The 19,501-nt window shown below is 37.1% G+C and overlaps 1 protein-coding gene across 2 annotated transcripts in view; it reads right to left on the bottom strand.

Moving 5' to 3' along the window:
- Positions 1-10,071: 10,071 nt before the first annotated feature.
- Positions 10,072-19,501, bottom strand: part of LOC140150765 (uncharacterized) — a 34,196-nt gene continuing 24,766 nt past the window's right edge. For both annotated transcript variants that reach the window (XM_072172868.1, XM_072172867.1), the window contains exons 13-23: positions 18,843-19,046; positions 17,580-18,191; positions 16,494-16,649; positions 16,006-16,167; positions 15,394-15,555; positions 14,404-14,565; positions 13,672-13,881; positions 12,175-12,387; positions 11,681-11,860; positions 10,422-10,925; positions 10,072-10,190 (exon numbers count right to left, since the gene is read on the bottom strand). In XM_072172868.1, the coding sequence (XP_072028969.1) occupies positions 10,081-10,190; positions 10,422-10,925; positions 11,681-11,860; positions 12,175-12,387; positions 13,672-13,881; positions 14,404-14,565; positions 15,394-15,555; positions 16,006-16,167; positions 16,494-16,649; positions 17,580-18,191; positions 18,843-19,046 (2,675 nt within the window). In that variant the 3' untranslated portion in view covers positions 10,072-10,080. The remainder of the gene's footprint in view (positions 10,191-10,421; positions 10,926-11,680; positions 11,861-12,174; positions 12,388-13,671; positions 13,882-14,403; positions 14,566-15,393; positions 15,556-16,005; positions 16,168-16,493; positions 16,650-17,579; positions 18,192-18,842; positions 19,047-19,501) is intronic.

The following is a 19,501-nucleotide window of genomic DNA, read 5'->3' on the forward strand; positions in this document are numbered from 1 at the left end:
TTCTGTGTCGTCGCCTGCTGCAAGCAAGTCACCAGGAACAGCACCAGTTCGTAGAAGTAGTCGCGAAGTCAAGTTAAACCCAAAATACTACAGCGAGGAGTATACCGCTTAGACATTTGTTAAAGTTACATTCATTATTGTGTGGTAGCAAGATAACTATTGCATAAATAATATGTTTGTTAAAGAAGTTGTAAAACAAATTTGGACAATTGTACATGCATCACAAGAAGTTTGAATGTATGAAAAGTTTGAGCAGTTTTGTATGGTATATTATGCAACTTTACTTTACATACCATAAAAGTTTGAGTTTAAAAGTTACTCTAGAATAGTTAAATGAAACAGTGATTGGTAACTAAGCAGATATGTTTGGATATCTTTTTCTTAGAACATGTTTGGAAATCAGCATGTCCAAATTCATGCTAGCAAATTTCAATGTTTTGTCAAAAGATTTTACTAATTTGTAAATCTGCATAGTTAAGATCTCACTGCATCATACATGTAGTTATGTTTGTTGGAACTTTGAACATCTTAATTTGAAAGCAGAAGGTGTTCTATAATTCTGAAATGTTAAAAGTGTTTAAACATCACACATGTTAAAGACAATCAAAGACTCAAAATGACTCAAAATATAGATGTAAACACTGCAGTGAAGCTTTATTCATAACTATGTATTTTACACTGCACAGGATTTGAAATGCATAATTGTAAAGCGTTTTATGGAAAACAGCTAAAATGCAAGGATACAGCAGAACTGAAATAACTCTGAACAATTGTGAACTTTCAAAAGTATCAAGTTTTGCTGAACTTTATCTTTTCCGTCAAAAGGGGGAAGATGTGTTGATATGCGATTTCAGCTATGTTAGCGCTAGCGTCATAATGTATCTTAGGCTGGCAACACCGTGTTTACATTGCTGTGATAATATACGTGACGAGAGTCAATACCGGTAGTTTTGGTTTGGTTATTTAAAGTGGTTATAAATCCCTTATAAAACCCTTTCTCAAGCCCAAGGAAATAACACAAGTTCCCTTCGACAAAACACACAGCATGGTCTATTCGCTGTTGAAGTGACATAATAATCGGATTAATACACGCGGTATCTATGCACTGATGTACTTGCGAACAAAAGGGCTATATGTATGAATAGATGCGACGGGATTACCTCCGGATTATATATATTATTAGCTATTATTCTATTAACCCTCCTCGTCCTTGCATCTTCTCTAGGTGTTAGGCGGCTTTTATTTGCACAATTGGACGCTCAAAGCACCAGGTTGGTGCTAGCGGCTACCCAAAGATGTCCGACCAAATCCTGACCATGACTTGTCTACTTGGATTCGTCTATAGTCAGTCATCTGGTGATTTGTTTTGCATGAAATCAGCCCGGGGTAGTCGGTGGGGTCAGGGATCAATAAAGGGATCTTAATCCTCTCTACGTCATACATAAATTCGCCCAGTCTCATTTCCCTAATATTAAATTTTAAAAAAATGGAATTTCAGTTCGGCACAGGTGGGCCTCGAACCCACGCCGCTGCTACATACAGAATACAGAAGTCCAGCGCACTAATCCACTGGACCACATGACAGTTCGGTAGCCATATTGAATTTTAAACATATAGGCTATAGTCAACTCCAACATTGATCGGGTATAGACCACTTGACATGTGACGTCATTGCCCGGCAGTATGCGCGCGAATTCTGACAATTTCCATTGTTCTTTGCCCTGCAGTGTGCGTACGCATCGTAGTTTGCTCAGGGCACGTGCATTTCAAATCGCCCACCATATTTCATATAGTACAAGAAAGCCATTGAACAGTGTAGCGGTTTGTTTGAGCATATCGGCTGACGAGTCCCTCGCCTTTGTTGATAAACAATGATTTCATATTAGCATAATGACAGTACTCATCAGTTAATAGCCACTTGGTGAATAGATGGGCATTATCAGCTATCAAAGAGATGTCTTATGCAGCTGCCAATCACGATAGAGCCTTGAAAACATTTTGTTATAAACCCAAAAGTGATATAAGGACAAAACTGTGCATGTTGGTACTTGATTGTTTGGATTCTTATATGTTGAAAATCCCTTGTAGTATAGTACTTTTTATGTGTATGTATATTGTTTATAAATTATACAGAGGTCTATACTTTGAATTTGTGTGTAAATAAATAAATAAATAAATAAATAAATAAATAAATAAATAAATAAATAAATAAATAAATAAATAAATAAATAAATAACCGATCAGGAATTGTGCATATTTGAACGTGTTCCTAAAATATCTGAGCAAAAATTTCCTTGCCCTCCCCACCCAACTTTCGACCTGCAAAAAATGCTTGCCCCCCCTGTTGACCGCCAACCAATCTTTGCCCCCCCACCCACCCCCTATATAATACTTCACCACCTCGGGGATACACAAAGTTATTGCACCACCCCTCAGCTGTACAAAAAACACATGATATTTTGACTATAACATTCGTAGAGAAACACTCGTTCTCTACGTTTCCTTTACCTAGACTCGAGGTAAAATCAGCCTATTTCCACGTGGAACCATGGTGGAACGTACGTTTTAATGCTACGTTGAGTCCAAAATGTCAAATCGCAAGCTAATTTTTTATACGCAAAGTATCACACACATTTCAATGGACAATCTCTGCGTATGAATATTGCGTTTAAATTTAGTCCATTTTTAACACATCGATGTACCTTTATTATAATTATTTAATACAAACAAAAAGGATCATAATAATAATTAGACTTTCCTTCGTATGTTCATTATCTTTGACTGTCTTTAACATATTGTGAAATGGACAAATTTTGTGCATTTTCAACGATGTATCTACGTCGATTTCGCACGTGGAATATCTTCAAAAATAGCTAAATACGTGACCTCGCTTCGATACAGGAGAGTGGTTTTGAATAGATCAACGCGACGTACGTCCGATGTCTACGTTTGGAAATCGCATTCTCTCTAATATCTGGCATGTCAAGTCAGTCATGTGGAAGCTTCGGCATATAACTATTTATATCTTTTATATATTAAGCCAAGGTCAATTTCAAGCATTAAGGGAGTGTTCAGAAATACTTGGGGGGGGCTGGACACTTGAAATTTTGGAGTCAAAACTTTTTGACCCCCTCTTTAGACATAAAAACTTTTTTGACCCAAGAGGTTAAAAAACAACTTATTCCAACAAACTCAGTCAACAATTGTACATGATAGGCCCTTTACAATTGATTCTTAGTTTCCTGTTTCCCGCCCGCATCCAAAGTAGAGAATTGCAAAATATTTAATTATTTTATTTATATTTTGGATTTTCTCTTTTAAAGTAACTTTTAATGACTTCCATTTGCTACTTTCTGATTTTGATTAAATCAACTATAAGGCCAAAAAAAAAAAATTGTTTGCTTGCCCTCGAATGGATTTTAAAAATTGGGTCGGTCGGTCGGGAAAAGTTTTTTTTTTTTTTTTTCCGTTTCCCAGAAACAGACATGGCGAATACCGAATCGGCGAATGCAATTAATGGTTCAAGCATTTCCGTAGCAGCAACATCACGCCATGGTCCAGCATATGTGCTCGCCACTTGCACCTGAAACAATTGTAGCTCTTCTACATGTAGGCCTACGTTTAATGAAGTGTACAATTCTCCTACATGTAGTGTTTTCTGCTTTTCAAAACTATCATATTAATCAGCGTGTTCGGTCCCTTGCTTCACCTGTACAGCTAGCGCTACTCGTGTTTTGTCCCGCCATGTTTTTAAGTGAAATCATATTTATACCGAGCGATTTGTGCTCTTAATAAAAGTAGCCTCAACAAACATGTTGAAAAAAATAGTGCAATGTTACTTCCTAGTCGATACGAACAAATATCATGAATCTAAATATTTATAAACAAGAAATGAATATCTGGTACAACTGTTTTCAAATTTTATCTACTTTTACAATATTTTAACATCTGCTATATTGTATCCATTCTTGCACGATATGCACGGTTATATTTTGCCTGTAAATAAACTCATCCCTAGATGCGCCGTCCGAAATGTGCAGGTGGATAGCAAATTGTATTAGAGCTTAGACGCTGAGGTGGTATACAAAATTGCGGAACCTGACAGTCAGGTACAGCCGGACACGTAAACATGCAGGATATGGTATTTTACAACGTTTCTTTTAAATCATCGGTTTTTCAGACGAAAAATACATGCCATTTTTGGAAAATCGCAAAAAAAAAAAACTTTTTTTCAAAAAAAAAGTTCTACGGTCGGGACTGCCGAGACGGTCGGTCGGACGAGGGCAAGCAAACAACTTTTTTTTTTTGGCCTAATGATGAATAAACAAAGAACATAACTGTACCATTACGTTTGTATAAAATCAAACAAAGTTGTAAAATAATTAAATGCATGTTCCTAATTTCAACCATGAAACAGGAAACTAAGAATCAATTGTGAAGGGCCTTATTTATACATTTATTTATTCATTTATTTATATAGGCCTATTTCCTAAAAACATGCCAGTTTAAGGTGTTTTTCACATGTTGTGACTTGCATTTTTTTGTTGAAAATACATATATTTCATTCATATAACCAATAATTAAATGAATAAAAGGGAAACGAAACTGAGAGCAACATCTTGACGCATACTCAAGATTATAAAAACAAAAATATCAATTTCAGGGGCAAACACAAAAACAATTGCCGGTATCATTGGTGGCATACATTCATATACCATTTTCTTAAAGAGACTGTACAATTCATGTAAAGTCTTCGAGTTTCCAAATAGGCTTTAATGTGATAATAAGCGCGAGTAGCGCGCAAAAATGTAGTTATAATTAGGCCCTACACGCGTAACGCGCAAACAAATTTGTATGATCATCTTCTTTTGGTATTTTCTTGTCAAATTTTTTTTAAACCCCTCTCTATAAGAAGCAAAAACTTTTTGACCCCCTCCCTTTTTGGAGACCTAAAACTTTTTTGACCCCCTCCATTTTGCCTACCCCCTTACCAAAGTATTTATGAACACTCGTGTGTGTGGGGCTATGAAAATAAATGGAATAATTATCTGGCCCCTTAGTGGGTCCGGAGGGCGCAGAGTGTTTGCAAATCAAAAGGGAGATACAAAAAATTGTGAACCAGAAATATTTTATGTAGTCAATGCACTAGGCCTACTATTTAGCCAGTGATATCGGAGAAGATCTAGAATAAGTGCGTACCTCTTCTAAGAAAGTAATATATTTTTCTTTTGACTTGCTGAAGTTTTGTTTATAAAACAACATATCTGGCAATGTAAGTGGAAATAGGGGGACTTGAGCTGCAATGCAATGCAGGCCTGTTTTCCATTGGAAATTTTGTGAAAGGTGAAAATAACACCATTTTGAAGATATTCAACAGTGCAAGGAATCTATCCAAAGGATATAAAAGTTTTCAGTGGACTTCGCAGGACAAGTGAATCAGGATATATATCAAGAACATTGAGAAATTGAACTTTACAATCAACAAGAGGAAGGATGCAGGATAAGTAACTTTGCTAAAGAGTGTATAATGTATGATTGGTGTATGTGTTTATGTTGACTCACTAAAGTATTGTTAAACCATACTTTTCTTTTGATTTAAAGACTCAGATATTGTTAACTTAATTTAACAGTGTGTTTTGTTGTGCATTCTGAAGTGAATTTGGGAAAAAGGTGTTTTTGCCTTAAGTCATTAACGACTTGTAACAATATATTATACCAGAAATGAGTTGTGAAAGTTGTGGATCATGTGCTTTTATATGAAACAAACTCATATTGACCATAAAAACGAATAAAAACAGCCGGCTCTCAACACGCGATATGCAAAATTCCCGCGTCGAAATTGTCTATAGCAATGACGTCATGATTACTTGTGCTCAATTGTTGCAAGCCTTCGTTTTTATGGTCAATATGAGTTTGTTTCAAATAAAACCACGTGATTAGTGCTTGATAATTAATTTTCTATCATATATGGCATAATGTTGTGATTGCCGGAGACATCCTTTAACATTACAAGCATTTTTGAAAACTTGCTGCAAAACATTCCAACTTAATGCCATTTAAGTATTGAAAAAATCTTTTGCAAAACTGTTTGCCAAAAAATATTTTGCAATAGTATTTTGACATTTTTAAAATGTTGTTGTAGTACGTTTTTCATACAAAACATTTCAAAAACGTTTTCATGAGCTTCATATAACCCAACATTTAAATGTTATTAAATTGTTTTGACATTTTCAAAATGTTGTTGTAGTTTATTTCATACAAAACGTTTCCAAAACATTTTCATGACCTTTAAATGTTATTAAAACGTTTTGACCAACACCAAACAAGTTTATATCGTTTTCAAAACATTTTTGTGTTATGTGTTTACGGCTGGGACGGATGATCTGGTTTCGTTATCAACTAAGTCACGTGACTCACGTCTACGACCAATTGATCCTGAGGGCGTCATCATCTTCTGATGACGTCATACCATCCAACAAAGGATCCATTTGCAGACACTATTGAGAAAGGCAACAGACTGGATTGCCGAAACTGTATGGAAAACGTGAGTTTTTTTTTCTTAGAATTATACTATGAAAAACTTTGAAATCTGAATATGGTATTCCTGATGAATCTTTAATGGTTTCGTTACCATGGTTACCATTTATAACTAGATGAGGCAAGAAAAACTCGATAAATGCAACTTACTTGTGCTGATACACAAACGAATTATTTATTTTTTTATTAACAAATTACCCACTGTTTATTAGGCCTACATTATTATTTACTTAAGGGATCTAGAATGAGCGTTTATGGCGTTTCGACAGTATTTTTTATGGAACATGAGAGCACCTCAGACGTATCGAATTGCATCCTGAATACGAAGCATGTCTTTCTGATATCAAATAATTTTCATTTTTTGAAATTCACGATATAATACAAATTTTATGTCAAATTATTAAAATTTGATATTTTCAAATTTTGATATATAACAGTCCTCGAAATACATTTGATAAATCTAATGGTATATTCTTAAAGTGTATGTAGCTGGGAGGAAAAGCCGACGATCAATTGAAAATTTTGACCTTTCATATTGAAGATATGGATTTTTTTCCCAAAAGACCTATTTTTTTTTTTTTTTTTTTTAAAAAAAATCCATATCTTCAATACGAAAGGTCAAAATGTTCAATTGATCGTCGGCTTTTCATCCCATCTACATACACTTTAAGTATAAATCATCAGATTTATAAAATTTACTTCGAGTACTGTTAAATATCAAAAATATCAATTTTTAATCATTTGCCATAAAATGTGTATTACATTGCGAATTTCAAAATATCAAAATTATTTGATATCAGAAGGACATTCTTCGTATTCAGAATGCAATTCGATATGTCTGATGCGCTCTAATGCCCTACAATAAATACTGTCCAAACGTTCATACCCCACCCCTTAATGGTTTCGTTACCATTTATAACTAGATGAGGCAAGAAAAACTCGATAAATACAACTTTCTTGTGCTGATACACAACGAATTATTTATTTTTATTAACAAATTACCCACTGTTTATTAGGCCTACATTATTATTTCTTTAACATCTCAACCAAAATTGCAGCTGAAAGCAATGTTCGGAAAAACCTTTACAGTAAGAAATAGAGTTACGCATCCTAAACAAAACATCTAAAAAATAAGCATGTTAGTACTCAGATGCGAAGCCATGATATTTTGCGGGTTGGTGGGCCGAATTGCTAAACGTTTTCGTAAAAATATTGCTTACATGCAAAAAGTGAGAGAACCTAATCCCTACAAATTTACTTTTACGGGCTGATTTTAACAGCTTATTATTTACGCACCCTGACTACGCTCTAAGCAGCAAACAATTAGCACAACGTATTACTTAAACGTACCTTATTGTCTTTATGATATGTGAATATTATCTGTTCCAGTGACACTTCATGCGAATTGTCTGTGTAAGATGCTCACTGGAGGGGCATGAAAACTAGCACTACAACCACGTTAATGAAGTAAAATGCTAATACCTATTACAATTATGATCCAGCGAAATTAATGTGGGGTCACTGGAGCTGGAATAGATAATAAAATTAAGTTTGCTTAATGAATTACACTTTTGTCTTATAAACAAAACAGGGAAGCTGGTCAGAAACCCGTTTATCAAGCTTACACACTTGACGTCGCTCCATTGACTTCACATGAGCGTTTCTGAGCAAATCACAAGTTCGGTATGATATCAGAAAAAGCGCAATGTAAGTAGAATTACTCTGGATTTATAATAAATGAATATGAATGCAATAGACACTGCAAGTGACCAACATAGGCAATATTTTTGGGTGTAATTTAATTAATATAATTATATTATATTCTTCTAAACATCGGTATATTTTTCTGGTAAGTAGCGCTAGGTCTATGCAGCATTGCGAACTCTGTGTATACAGACAAGAAACCTTCCTACGGGACACCACCAATGGCGGCGCCAGAATTTTTTTTCGGGAGGGGGGGGGAGGGCAGGGCCTCCGACTGGGGGGCATTTTCACCTAATTTGGGCTAAAAATTGGCTTTTCACCCCTCTTTTTCAATTTTTCAGGGGGGCAATTGGGGAAGAGCTTCTGTCTGGGGATTTGACCCCATGCCCCTCCCCCGTAGCGCCGCCACTGGACACCACATCAAACACGAAACCTTTTTCAGAATAACTTGAAGTGTCGGGTTATATAAAATGTATTAAAATATTTTAGAAAACTTGAGACAAAACATTCTAACATAACATAATGTTTTTAAGAGTTGACAAAATATTTTGCACAAATGTTTGCCAAAATATTTTACAATAACATTTAGACAACATTTGTCAAATTGATGTTGTTGTAACGTTTTTTCATATAATACGTTTTAAATTTTTTTTCATGATCTTTACATAACCCGACATTTAAATACTATTAAAACGTTTTGACCAAAATTAAAACGCATTTGTAATATATTTATAACGTTAAAAACATATTGTGTTTACTGGGATTTACTCATATCGAGTTTTTACCAATAATTTACCACGAATTTACTTTATGTCGGTATTCTTTTGTGCAGAAACGTTGAAAATATTTTAACAATTTTTACAAACTTCAGGTGGGTCGGGCCCGCAGAACAAGGTTTCTATTTTTTTTTCATTAATTTCATAATTAATATTAAACCGATGTTCCTCTTATTAACTTTGTTGTGTTTCCTGTAAAGAAGAAAGAGAAAGGAAAAGAAACATTTTAATTATATAAGAGGAAAACATGGTAAAAACAAATTCCAAAGCAGAATTTTTTTTCCGACTCTGAACATACGATCTGGTCGTGGAGCATTTAGTTCCATAAGCTTCCATAAATGGCGGAAGCGGGGACGGGGACACATCCCCTAAAATTGGGCAACACTATGTTTTCGCCATGATGGTAGGCCGAATCCATTTGTTCTTCAACGGCCACGCATGGCCATTTTGTTCCGACCTGTGTAATAGTTTTGAAACGCATAATGGGCCGAGGAACATCCGACTAAGGCTTCTGACAATAGCCTGGTGACTGACCTCTGTAGATGTCAGAGTCATTTTTATGATCTTTACTGTTTAAATAAAATCTGAAAACATGCTTCAACGAATCTTTTAAAGCATTTATTTTAATTTTATGTACCATGGTGTCTTGGATGGTAGAAAGCAACTTGTTAAAACTCAGTTGAAACAGTTCTAGAGCTCGGGTATTATGGTTTTAATTTGGCTAGCAGTGGCGAAGATTTCTTTTTGACATGGGGGAATGGGGGTTGGAAAAAAGTTCTTGAAGTAAAGTGAACCCATCACCTTTTTGCGACAGAATAAGTTAATGGTACAAATGGTTAAAATATTGCCATATATATAGAAGCTAAACTGATGAAATATGGTGCAAAAATTTGGTTCAAATTAGAGCTAGCAAGATTCTGTACACGACCTTATCAATCAAATTGTCATAAACAAGATCAGGTTTAAATGTATATAATATTATGACGGGTTATATAAATGCGGACTTTATTTGAGGTGTTTAGTAATCATTCGTGGGAATTTTTTTATTGCCTACCATTTAAGCCTAATTTTGTGGCACTATGCATGACGTCTGGCCCTCCTGTGGTTGGTACTGGTTGGAAGGACAGGAGTGACATTCGCCATTAGTTTCATAGGTATTCACATCACAAGCAACTGCAAAATAAACCATATACGGCAACATTTAGTTTGTCACCAGCACAGCAGAGTCGCAAAACGTTACATTTTGTAAGAAGATCTAAGAAGGATCTTTGGGTTCTCATTTTAATGTGATTGGGCTCAAATACAGCTTGGCAGACAATAAGTTGGTTGGCAGCCTTTAAATAAGAATTTATTTCCAAAAATATACCCAGGCTATTGTAGGAACATCGCAAAAAGAAGGCTTACTACATGTCAACGTAGACGCAGCTTTTGAATACCCTCCAGGACACGTCTGTACTATCTCGCTACTCTCTAATGGGCTACCATTCACAGGTATGGACGCGATGGACATTCCTCCGACGTAGGCATTGAAGGTGCCATCTTGTATTTCCCTGGATATCTTCTGTGTTATAAAGGATATTGCTTCCACGTCGTCGGCGATATCGTCGTTGGTGGCTGTTTCATTCACTTTTTTCTTGAGAGTAAAATAGACCTCCATTTTGAACACATTTGGTTCCTGGCGCTTGCGACGACGACGGCGGCGACGGTCAGATTCCGTATTCTCCTCGCAGGAAACTTCAACATCCTGAACGACACATTTATCTTGACATGTTTCGCCAAAAAATGTCGAATTCAAATACGTAACAACTCCCTCTCGAATACGTTGTAGGAGCTCCACGTCAGTGCAGTTATCAGCGCTGTCAAATTGAGCATCATTGGTCTGTTTGATGTCCTTTCCCGGCGTTGTTTCTAATAAATAGCAGTGAGAAAAAGGACGACTTTTAATATTTGCTAATAACAGAATTATTGATGTGTTAGTATCCCTGATGAAACACTACTCCAATCTCCAATCTAAAGAAAAAGTCAACACATAACATATCGTGATTATTTTCTACATACAGCTGAAAACTATATCACTATAACCGTCCCGAGAGAATCCGTAAATGACCTTCCGAAATTCGTCGAGTGTGATTAGTGGCCAATACTAAAACGTGTACTAATATGTGCACTGTCGGGGGGCATTGCATTTTTTGATGTCGCCATTGGTTTAACACGAAATTACTCAATTTTGGTATAAAGTTTGGTACGAAGCAATGTTTTTATTCTAAATCCGTTGATATTCGAGAGTGAACCCACTATAGGGACTATATTTGAATATGTTTTCTTGACTAATGGTTATAATACGTAGCCGATAGATCTGGATCGCTGCTTGTGCCAGCGTGAAAAACGCTCTTGGAATGGTCTTCGTCGTCTATGCACTACTGTAAGCAATTCGATAACATCGTCCTATACCAGTCAGTATAATAATGGGTTGGTTTGTAGTTAACTCGGGTTCCGCAGTACAAGAAAACCGCAACGACATTGTTAGCAATGGAAATACACTTAATGATTGCTTTTTTTTAGTTCTTTCTGTTCAAAAACTTTTTCCAAACTAATTTTCATTACAATTAGCGTATACCGTACGCTGTCTTTAAATTATGCAAATTGAATGTGCATATCCTTACGTTTGCATGCAATTACTGATGGCAAAGAAGGCGCCCACACTCCATTCGAACAGATGTATTGAGTTTCCTCACTCTTTCTGACATCTTTTCCGTCAAGACATCGTAAATTGCAAACAGATCCGCGTTGATTGCAAGCCCAAAAACCATTTTGGGGTCTAGGTAGCGATGGGCAGGTTTGATCTGATAACAAAAACATTAAAAAAAACCATTTTAAGCTTTTATCAACAACAACAAAATGGATATATACAGTGATAAATGTTATTTGTTTGTAAATTAAAGTCTAAAAGCTATTTTAGTAAAGTCGTGTGATCCACAATGTTCTTCCCTGTTAGGCTGTTAGGGGCGAATAACCACATGCACGTTCAGGGTGATTTTGCATCAGTGTACAATTTCAAACAAACCTCATGACCAATCCCCTTCCAATTCCATCCGCATCTTCCATATAGGACTTTGATTACTTTAATCGAGAATAAGAGGATCATCGTAAAGCTTACCCTTTCCTAGACAGTAAGGTTCTTGGTCCCATGACCAATATGTTTGCTCTGTCACAGAGTCATAATCACATGTGGCTTGACTACTTCCTCGTAGTACAGTCCTGTCTTCGCATACTATCTTACAGCTACTCCCATACTGGTTAGAACACGGGTATCTTGTATCCACGCGGGCATGAGGTGGTAATGGTGGAATGGCTGTCTCGCAAGATTTGACTTGGAATAATACAAAACGTTTTGTTACAAGTACAATAAACTTTAAAAGATTCATAGATTTTTGAATAATAAAACTGGTGTAGATTCCTTGTAGTTTATTTTAGTAGGTTTAGTATTAATCCTCGATTCCTCGTCCTGCCATTTTTGTGACACGAGCAACGAAGGAGGTTCCCAGCAAACACAAAACGTTTTCGACATCATTCGCAAAAGGTTATAAAAAGATGTCAGAAACGTTTAAAAGTCGGGTTATATAAAGGGTATAAAACGTTTTCATAGCATTAAAAAACAGTATTTGATAACCTATTGCAAATATTTTAACATAATGTTATTTAAGTGTTGGAAAAATATTTGGCAAAAAATGTTTGCAAAAAATAGTTTACAATAACATTTTGAAATTTTTTTTAGAATATTGTTGTAGTGTGTTTTCATACAAAACGTTTTAAAACGTTTTCATGATCTTTATATAACCCGACAATTTAATGTTATTAAAACGTTTTTACCTAAACCAAACCCAAAATAAAACTTGTTTGAAACGTTTTTAAAACGTTTTTGTGTTTGCTGGGTTGTTGCAACCCCCTCAGTAATATTTGTATCAATGTATAACTATGGCCCCTCTCTCCTCCAGTGAGTGATACCAAAATAAATATAAACATATTCCCCAGATAATATCGCTATCATCATCATGACGTCATAATATGAGCGCGCTCGGAAAATTGGGAAAAAATTGGAAAAAATCTACGATTTTCACCGGGATTGCTCTTTAAAATTGAAGGAAATTACTGTTTCAACCAAGTTAAAAGTGTAATCCCTAACCTTTCGCTATGATAAAACCGAGTCAATGTTTTGCTTCTCTAACTAAACCCTGTAACAGTGTTGTTCATCATCCCGTCTTTCATCTTTATTTGATCTTGAATATTTCACATAATTATAAGCCTACTATGATTTCGAACATAATTGCAATTTTCCCGTGTAAGTTTTCTGTCCAGAATCAAAGGCTTGAAACCTCCATGCCGGATAAAGCTCGATCCGACATTTTATGCTCATAATATGTTGGGTAGAACTTAGTAAAGAGTAAAGACAAAATATATACACGTATCCTGCTGCAACCAAGTTCTTCTAATATTTTATATAATTTGAAATTTAAAAAAAAAAAAAAAGGTCGTGATCATATCTCATACTCCACACTGCAGCTAAAGCTCATTTATTTCACTGTTTCCGAAGCCAAAAAGTAGCCAAAAAACCCACCCCATTCTGGGAAATGATCCACGTGAAATAAATACTTACCTTCACATATTGGTTCGAAGGATGTAATATTCATATTCCACGTTCCGTCCCCTAGACACACCAATGTTTCGCCATGTTCACTGATACCCGTCATTTCATAGCCTTCTTGACATAAAAATGTGCAATTACTCCCAACACTATTTGAATCGGTACACCGTACAGAAACCTCATTGGTAAATGCATCCACTGGTAAAGCACTGCAATGGGTAACTGAGTTTAACCAAGAATAAAACGAGTCACAATATTGGTTTTAGATATCATTAAGGGCTGTAACCAAAGATCTACATAATAAATATATTGATACTATAGATGCTGCGGTAGTTATTAACCCTAACACCCATAGATACCACAAAATACAACGATGAAAACCACTGCGCATGCGTGAATCCCAGGGTCTGCGATGACGCAATCACCCTAAGTGCTAAATGCTCACGGAATCGCTGCCCGGGGCAGCGTAACCCATGTAGCTACCGGTCCGTGATCGTGTGCTTGGCATGCGAGGGGTCTAAGGTTCGAATCCCGGGGGTGCCAAGTGACTTCTTTCTTCATCTTCTCTCCTTTTTCGTTTCGTCTTTAACTTCCGATAGCAAAAACCAGGGTTGGGTGTTAGGGTTAATACTATAAAATGGGTCACTATTTTGTCAAGGAAAGGGGGCTTCCCTGGTTCCGAGTTGGAGCAAATACTAAAACTGGTGCATTGTGTATCGCCAGGATTTGCATGATGGCACTTACCCACACATTGGCTTGGACTGTTTGCACCAGTCTCAATGGTGCCCGTATTATCTGGACATGATGTACATTCAGTTTGACCTGATTCAGTTTGGTATGAGTTGACTTCACATTCCATGCAAGGAGTTAGACCAGTGCTAGACCAGGATCCCGGTAAACATTGCTCTGATTTCAATAAAAAAATATATGAAAAGTTTCATTATGTTACTGGTCCTTTTAAGTTCTAACCAATTTATCTCTTCAGTAAATTCCACATACATCTTTGCGATTGGGCCCCTACATACGTGTAGAGGCGCATATCGTAACTGCGCCGTTTGCCGGCTGTGATCAGCGCAGTAGTAGCGGTGTTCGCTAACGACGTCCGCATTGTGAGATTTACGGAGAAAAGGTCAATTGAATTCCTCTTTCCTCTGGTACCCAAAAAAGTCATTATACGAGTGGATATTCATACGTAGTGGTAGATAAAATGAATTAAAGTTTTAACTTGGTAGTGTTGAAGTTAAAACTTTAATTCAAGAAAGTCATTATATTCCTGAGATAACCAGTTTACTATTTTTTCAAACAGCCAGGGGTAGCTAATATGTGACCCAGATGGGGAATCAGTTATATCAGATAACATTCTTTAGTTCAACTTTCCAGAAAGTGACATTCGCCTGACTTTTTCGGTAAATCCCATAATCCTTTGCGGTTACACTTGAGATGTCGTCATTAAAGTACTGCGAGCTTCACTCTCTCAAATACGCAGTAACGATGTTTGCTGACCGATGTGCACATCGACGTGACGTCAAATGACGACATCTCGGGTCTAACCGCAAAGAATTATGGGATTTACCGAAAAGGTCAATAATTAATTGTCAATTTGTTTTACCAAAATTCTTGTCAGCTAAAACATATCACATATTCAAGCCTCAGTCAGTTACGCTACGGTATGATTTCCCCTAAGGAAAAGCAATAGTTCCCGAAATTGATCTTTTGATAAATACAAATACGAACCTTTACAGTCCGATTGAAATTGTGAGCCCTCCTGAGCGGTATTTTGTCCTATTGGGCAGGATAAGCATTCCGTCGCCATCTGGTCAGGCTGGTAAGAACCACGTGAGCAAGCAGTGCACGGAACGATACCAGTTGATGAAATCTCCCCAGGTAAACACACATCTGTCATTAATTATGTGGAAAGGTGAAATGGGAACTATTCGAAGCGAATAACAATGATGTGGTAGGTGTGTAGGTGGATGTGTAATCCCTGATGTATTATGTGCCATAGGAGTATGCACCCCTTCGCGCGATTTCCACTTGACGAAGGCATAATGGTCTGGCCTATGGGTTAGATAACCCTTAATCTGTTAAATAAATGTGGATTGCCGAAACGCAGGAACGCCTGAACACCCGCAGGAACACCGCAGGAAAACCTGACCTTCGGCAATGTGGTTTGCCGAAACGCAGGAACACCTGACGAAATTATGGGATTGAATTATTCTGGTATGTGGTATTAATGTTTTTTCATCAACGATGGCATTTGTCATCTTTAATATTCGTTTCTCTTGCCGAATTACAGTATCTTTGTATTAACATACGAGCATCGAATCACAAAAGCAATATAACTACCTTCGCAATTATCTTGTGACTGACATCCACTTTGAACAGTGCTCTGACCATCTGGACATAGAATACACTCAGTGCTTCTTGTGAGAGGTTGGTAAGATCCTACGGAGCAATCGGTGCATGGTGCTAAGCCTGTTGTAGAATACTGCCCGGGGTGACATATTGCTAATGAGTTCAAAACAAGGAAAAAGAAAAGGTAAGCTTATCTATACGAATCTAATTCAGTGGTATTACTTTATCCAGTTTTAAATTAAAGAAATGTACACTATGTTTTATATATCCCAGTCATACAACTTAAATTGTCGGTAAATGTCCCATCGAACATAATTGGGCGTCTCTAGTTACGCGTCGAGGTGTATCAATTACTGAGGCAATTTATAAGGAGTTGGATAAGGTAATTATATATTAACGAAGAAGTACCCCTTCAACTCCCTTTTATTTGTGAGGAGTCGGAACTCTGGGTAATCAAACCTATAGTACAAGCTCCTTACTCTTGCAATCTGTTATATTTTGAGAGCCAGTGCGAAGAGTTGACATTCCTTCTGGGCAAAGTTTGCACTCTATTTGAGCTTTCTCGTCTTGGTATGTCCCGATTGGGCATCCTTCACATCCACCATTTACATTGTACGTTCCTAGAAAACAGGCAGCTACATACAACGTACAATAAATTAAGAACAAAAATGTACATTTTGAAGTAGGAAATTTTATAACACTATTTATACGAGCAATACATATGATCAGACAACTACATACATATTTACTTACAAGAATTATACTGGTAACTTTTGTAATAAAATGCTAAACAATGAGGACAGAACTCATTCTTATAGTTCGGACATGATAGGCGATGCAGGAGCTATTCTCACGTAACTAATTTTACTTACAAGGTATGTCAAAGAATGCTTTACGCACTACATACTACATGTCGTGGTTTGCTCATACTGGTGAATCCAAAATAGCTATAAACCCTCATTTTGTATTATACTGACTGGATGTAGAGAGCATCCTGTATGGAGGCCATGCAGCCAAAAAGTGCTCTAATTAACGGTTCTGTAGGACAGATGTATAATGTATTCTTCACACCAGATATGATGTTTCTACTCCATATATTTTGAAATAAATTGCTAGTTATGTGACATTTTTGGGTAAAAATGACAAAAATTGTAAAATAGCGTAACCGTTGCCATGGACACGGAATAGATCGCGTTGGTTACACATTTGATTACATGGCAGGATTTGTCCAGACTCTTCTGCACATTTGGATGATTTATCCATTTGAAACATCTGTCCAACGACGCGAACATTTCATGGGGGTTGGCTCATCAACCGCTCGGCGAATAGCCTAAGCCATTTCATGGGTCATGTACGGATGGTTGATAGCGATCTAGTATTGGTCTGTATGCTGAAGTCACGACAATACAAGACAAATCCGCTTTATAGAGTGCAACATAAACACAGGCCCTACCCAATGCGACTTTAAGAAATAAGGAAAATAAATCAAGTTAAGGACAGTGATTTTGTGCTCTTTCTGTTATAATTAGGTAACAAAATCGAGTGACAAATATTGAGATACTTACTGCAGAGTAAAGACCCAGTGGCTTCTACGTATCCAGGATCACACTCTGGAGACACTTCTTCATCCCAATAATTTATAGGGTAACCATCCTGTAGTCGGGTATCTATATCCATACCATCAACGTCAGGTACTAGTTGATCATTTTCCGCCATTACGTATAACTCATCCATCATATAATACAAATTATCAACCGCGTCCCATGATGCATCGACCAAATCGGAGTCTGGATCCGGGTTAAATGTCATTGTGATGTCAAAAGATACCGTAAATTCGTATGGACTATTTCTCTTCACTTGCTTGGTCTTGCTTCCCTTTTGACGCATGGTATGACGAAGTAGAGCATCTAGGCGCTTCTGATCTTTTATGGTAGTTTTACCATGCATTCTCCAATTGATGTTACTTTCGGCATTTCGTCGCCTTCTGCTTCCACAAAACACTTCAACATTTTTCACTCCACAACCTCCTTCACAATATTCCGTCGAATAAATTGAATCAAGAATGAGGGCTTCAAAGTTGGCCTCTATTTCTTGTATGATGTTTTCGCCATTGCATGGGGCATCGGAATAGTAATAAAGATCGACAGAGCCGAGCAAATGCGATGGTCTTCTAGTGCCTTTATGAGAGAAATAATTATCAATAAGACGAAATACATTTTGCAAAATATTCTTGAAGTATTTAAGTACAATTTACACGTAAATACTTGTCGTATAAAGATCCCTTTAAAACCTACAAATGCACTAAATAGCCTATATAAAGTTACCTCATCATAATTAGTTGGCACATCATTGGCCATATCCATAAGAGAAGTTCGGCATTTTTATCGCGAAACAGAACCGAGTCATGCTACGGTTCAGAAAATGATATGAATGAGGAGATGTTACAGTGATTTCTTACCAATTCTTTCCACTGGGCGCAGCTACGTGGAAAGGATTCGAGCATTGTTGTAGGTAATCTCAGCCAGAAGCAAGGGTCGAGGTTTAAAAATAGATTGAATTCTAAAATGTTGTGAATGACGCAGTTTCGGTGACGTCATTAGGTCAATGATATCGCGAATCATGATTGGTCGTTTCACTCGTTTGTTTAATCTTTGAAAAACGGTACGAGGGAATGTTTGTATTACAGTGTAAATTTGTGCTGTGCGTCAGTGTTTAATGACATAAATCAATCAGCCAATCAGAACCCCGCTTGATAAGGGTGGGTGGGGTGCACGCCACTTCGCCGAAGTGCCGAACTTCGCTGGTAAACATTGCAGCAGTGACCTTACCTTCACAATCGGGTACTTTGTACTCGGAATTCTCCCAATCTCCGTCTCGGCACACGTATGGTTGTTGGAAATCGTCATCACGACTCACACTTCTTGGGATATCAAAATCATCTCGACAGTTGATATAACAGAACTTTACATTGGCGGTTATATCACAAACCATAGCGCCGTTACTTGGAATATCCAGCGGTTCACATTGTACAACTGAAAAAGATAAATCAATGAATATAAACTGTGTACCATCAGGAGGTTATCAGGTTACAAGTGCCTTTAAAAAAAGATACTAGCAGTCGCAGCGTGCGATTTTTAAAAACAGTTATTAATCAAACGCTGGTAGTCCAGTTGTCGCTAGCAACGTAGCGACAAAGTTGCCTTCAAGTCAACGGGTTGCTATTTGACGGTAGGGTTTGCTAGCGACTTGTGCTGGTTTCATACTTTCTGTCGCTTGCCCATGAGCGGCAAGATGCTTCATCATGCCGCTTGCACTTTTCTGCAAGCAGGACGGCACGTCGCTCAGAGGCAGCGGCATGACAAATGAAAGCCAATGTTGCCGCTCAGCATTGCCAAAAATCATATCATGTTCTCATACGTCAGAGCGGCACCGCTCCCGAGTTGACCTCAATTGAACTCCTATAGCGATGCTATTGCTTGGGCCAAGC

Source organism: Amphiura filiformis, chromosome 4, assembly GCF_039555335.1.
Source record: "Amphiura filiformis chromosome 4, Afil_fr2py, whole genome shotgun sequence".
In the NCBI taxonomy this organism is placed as follows: domain Eukaryota; kingdom Metazoa; phylum Echinodermata; class Ophiuroidea; order Amphilepidida; family Amphiuridae; genus Amphiura; species Amphiura filiformis.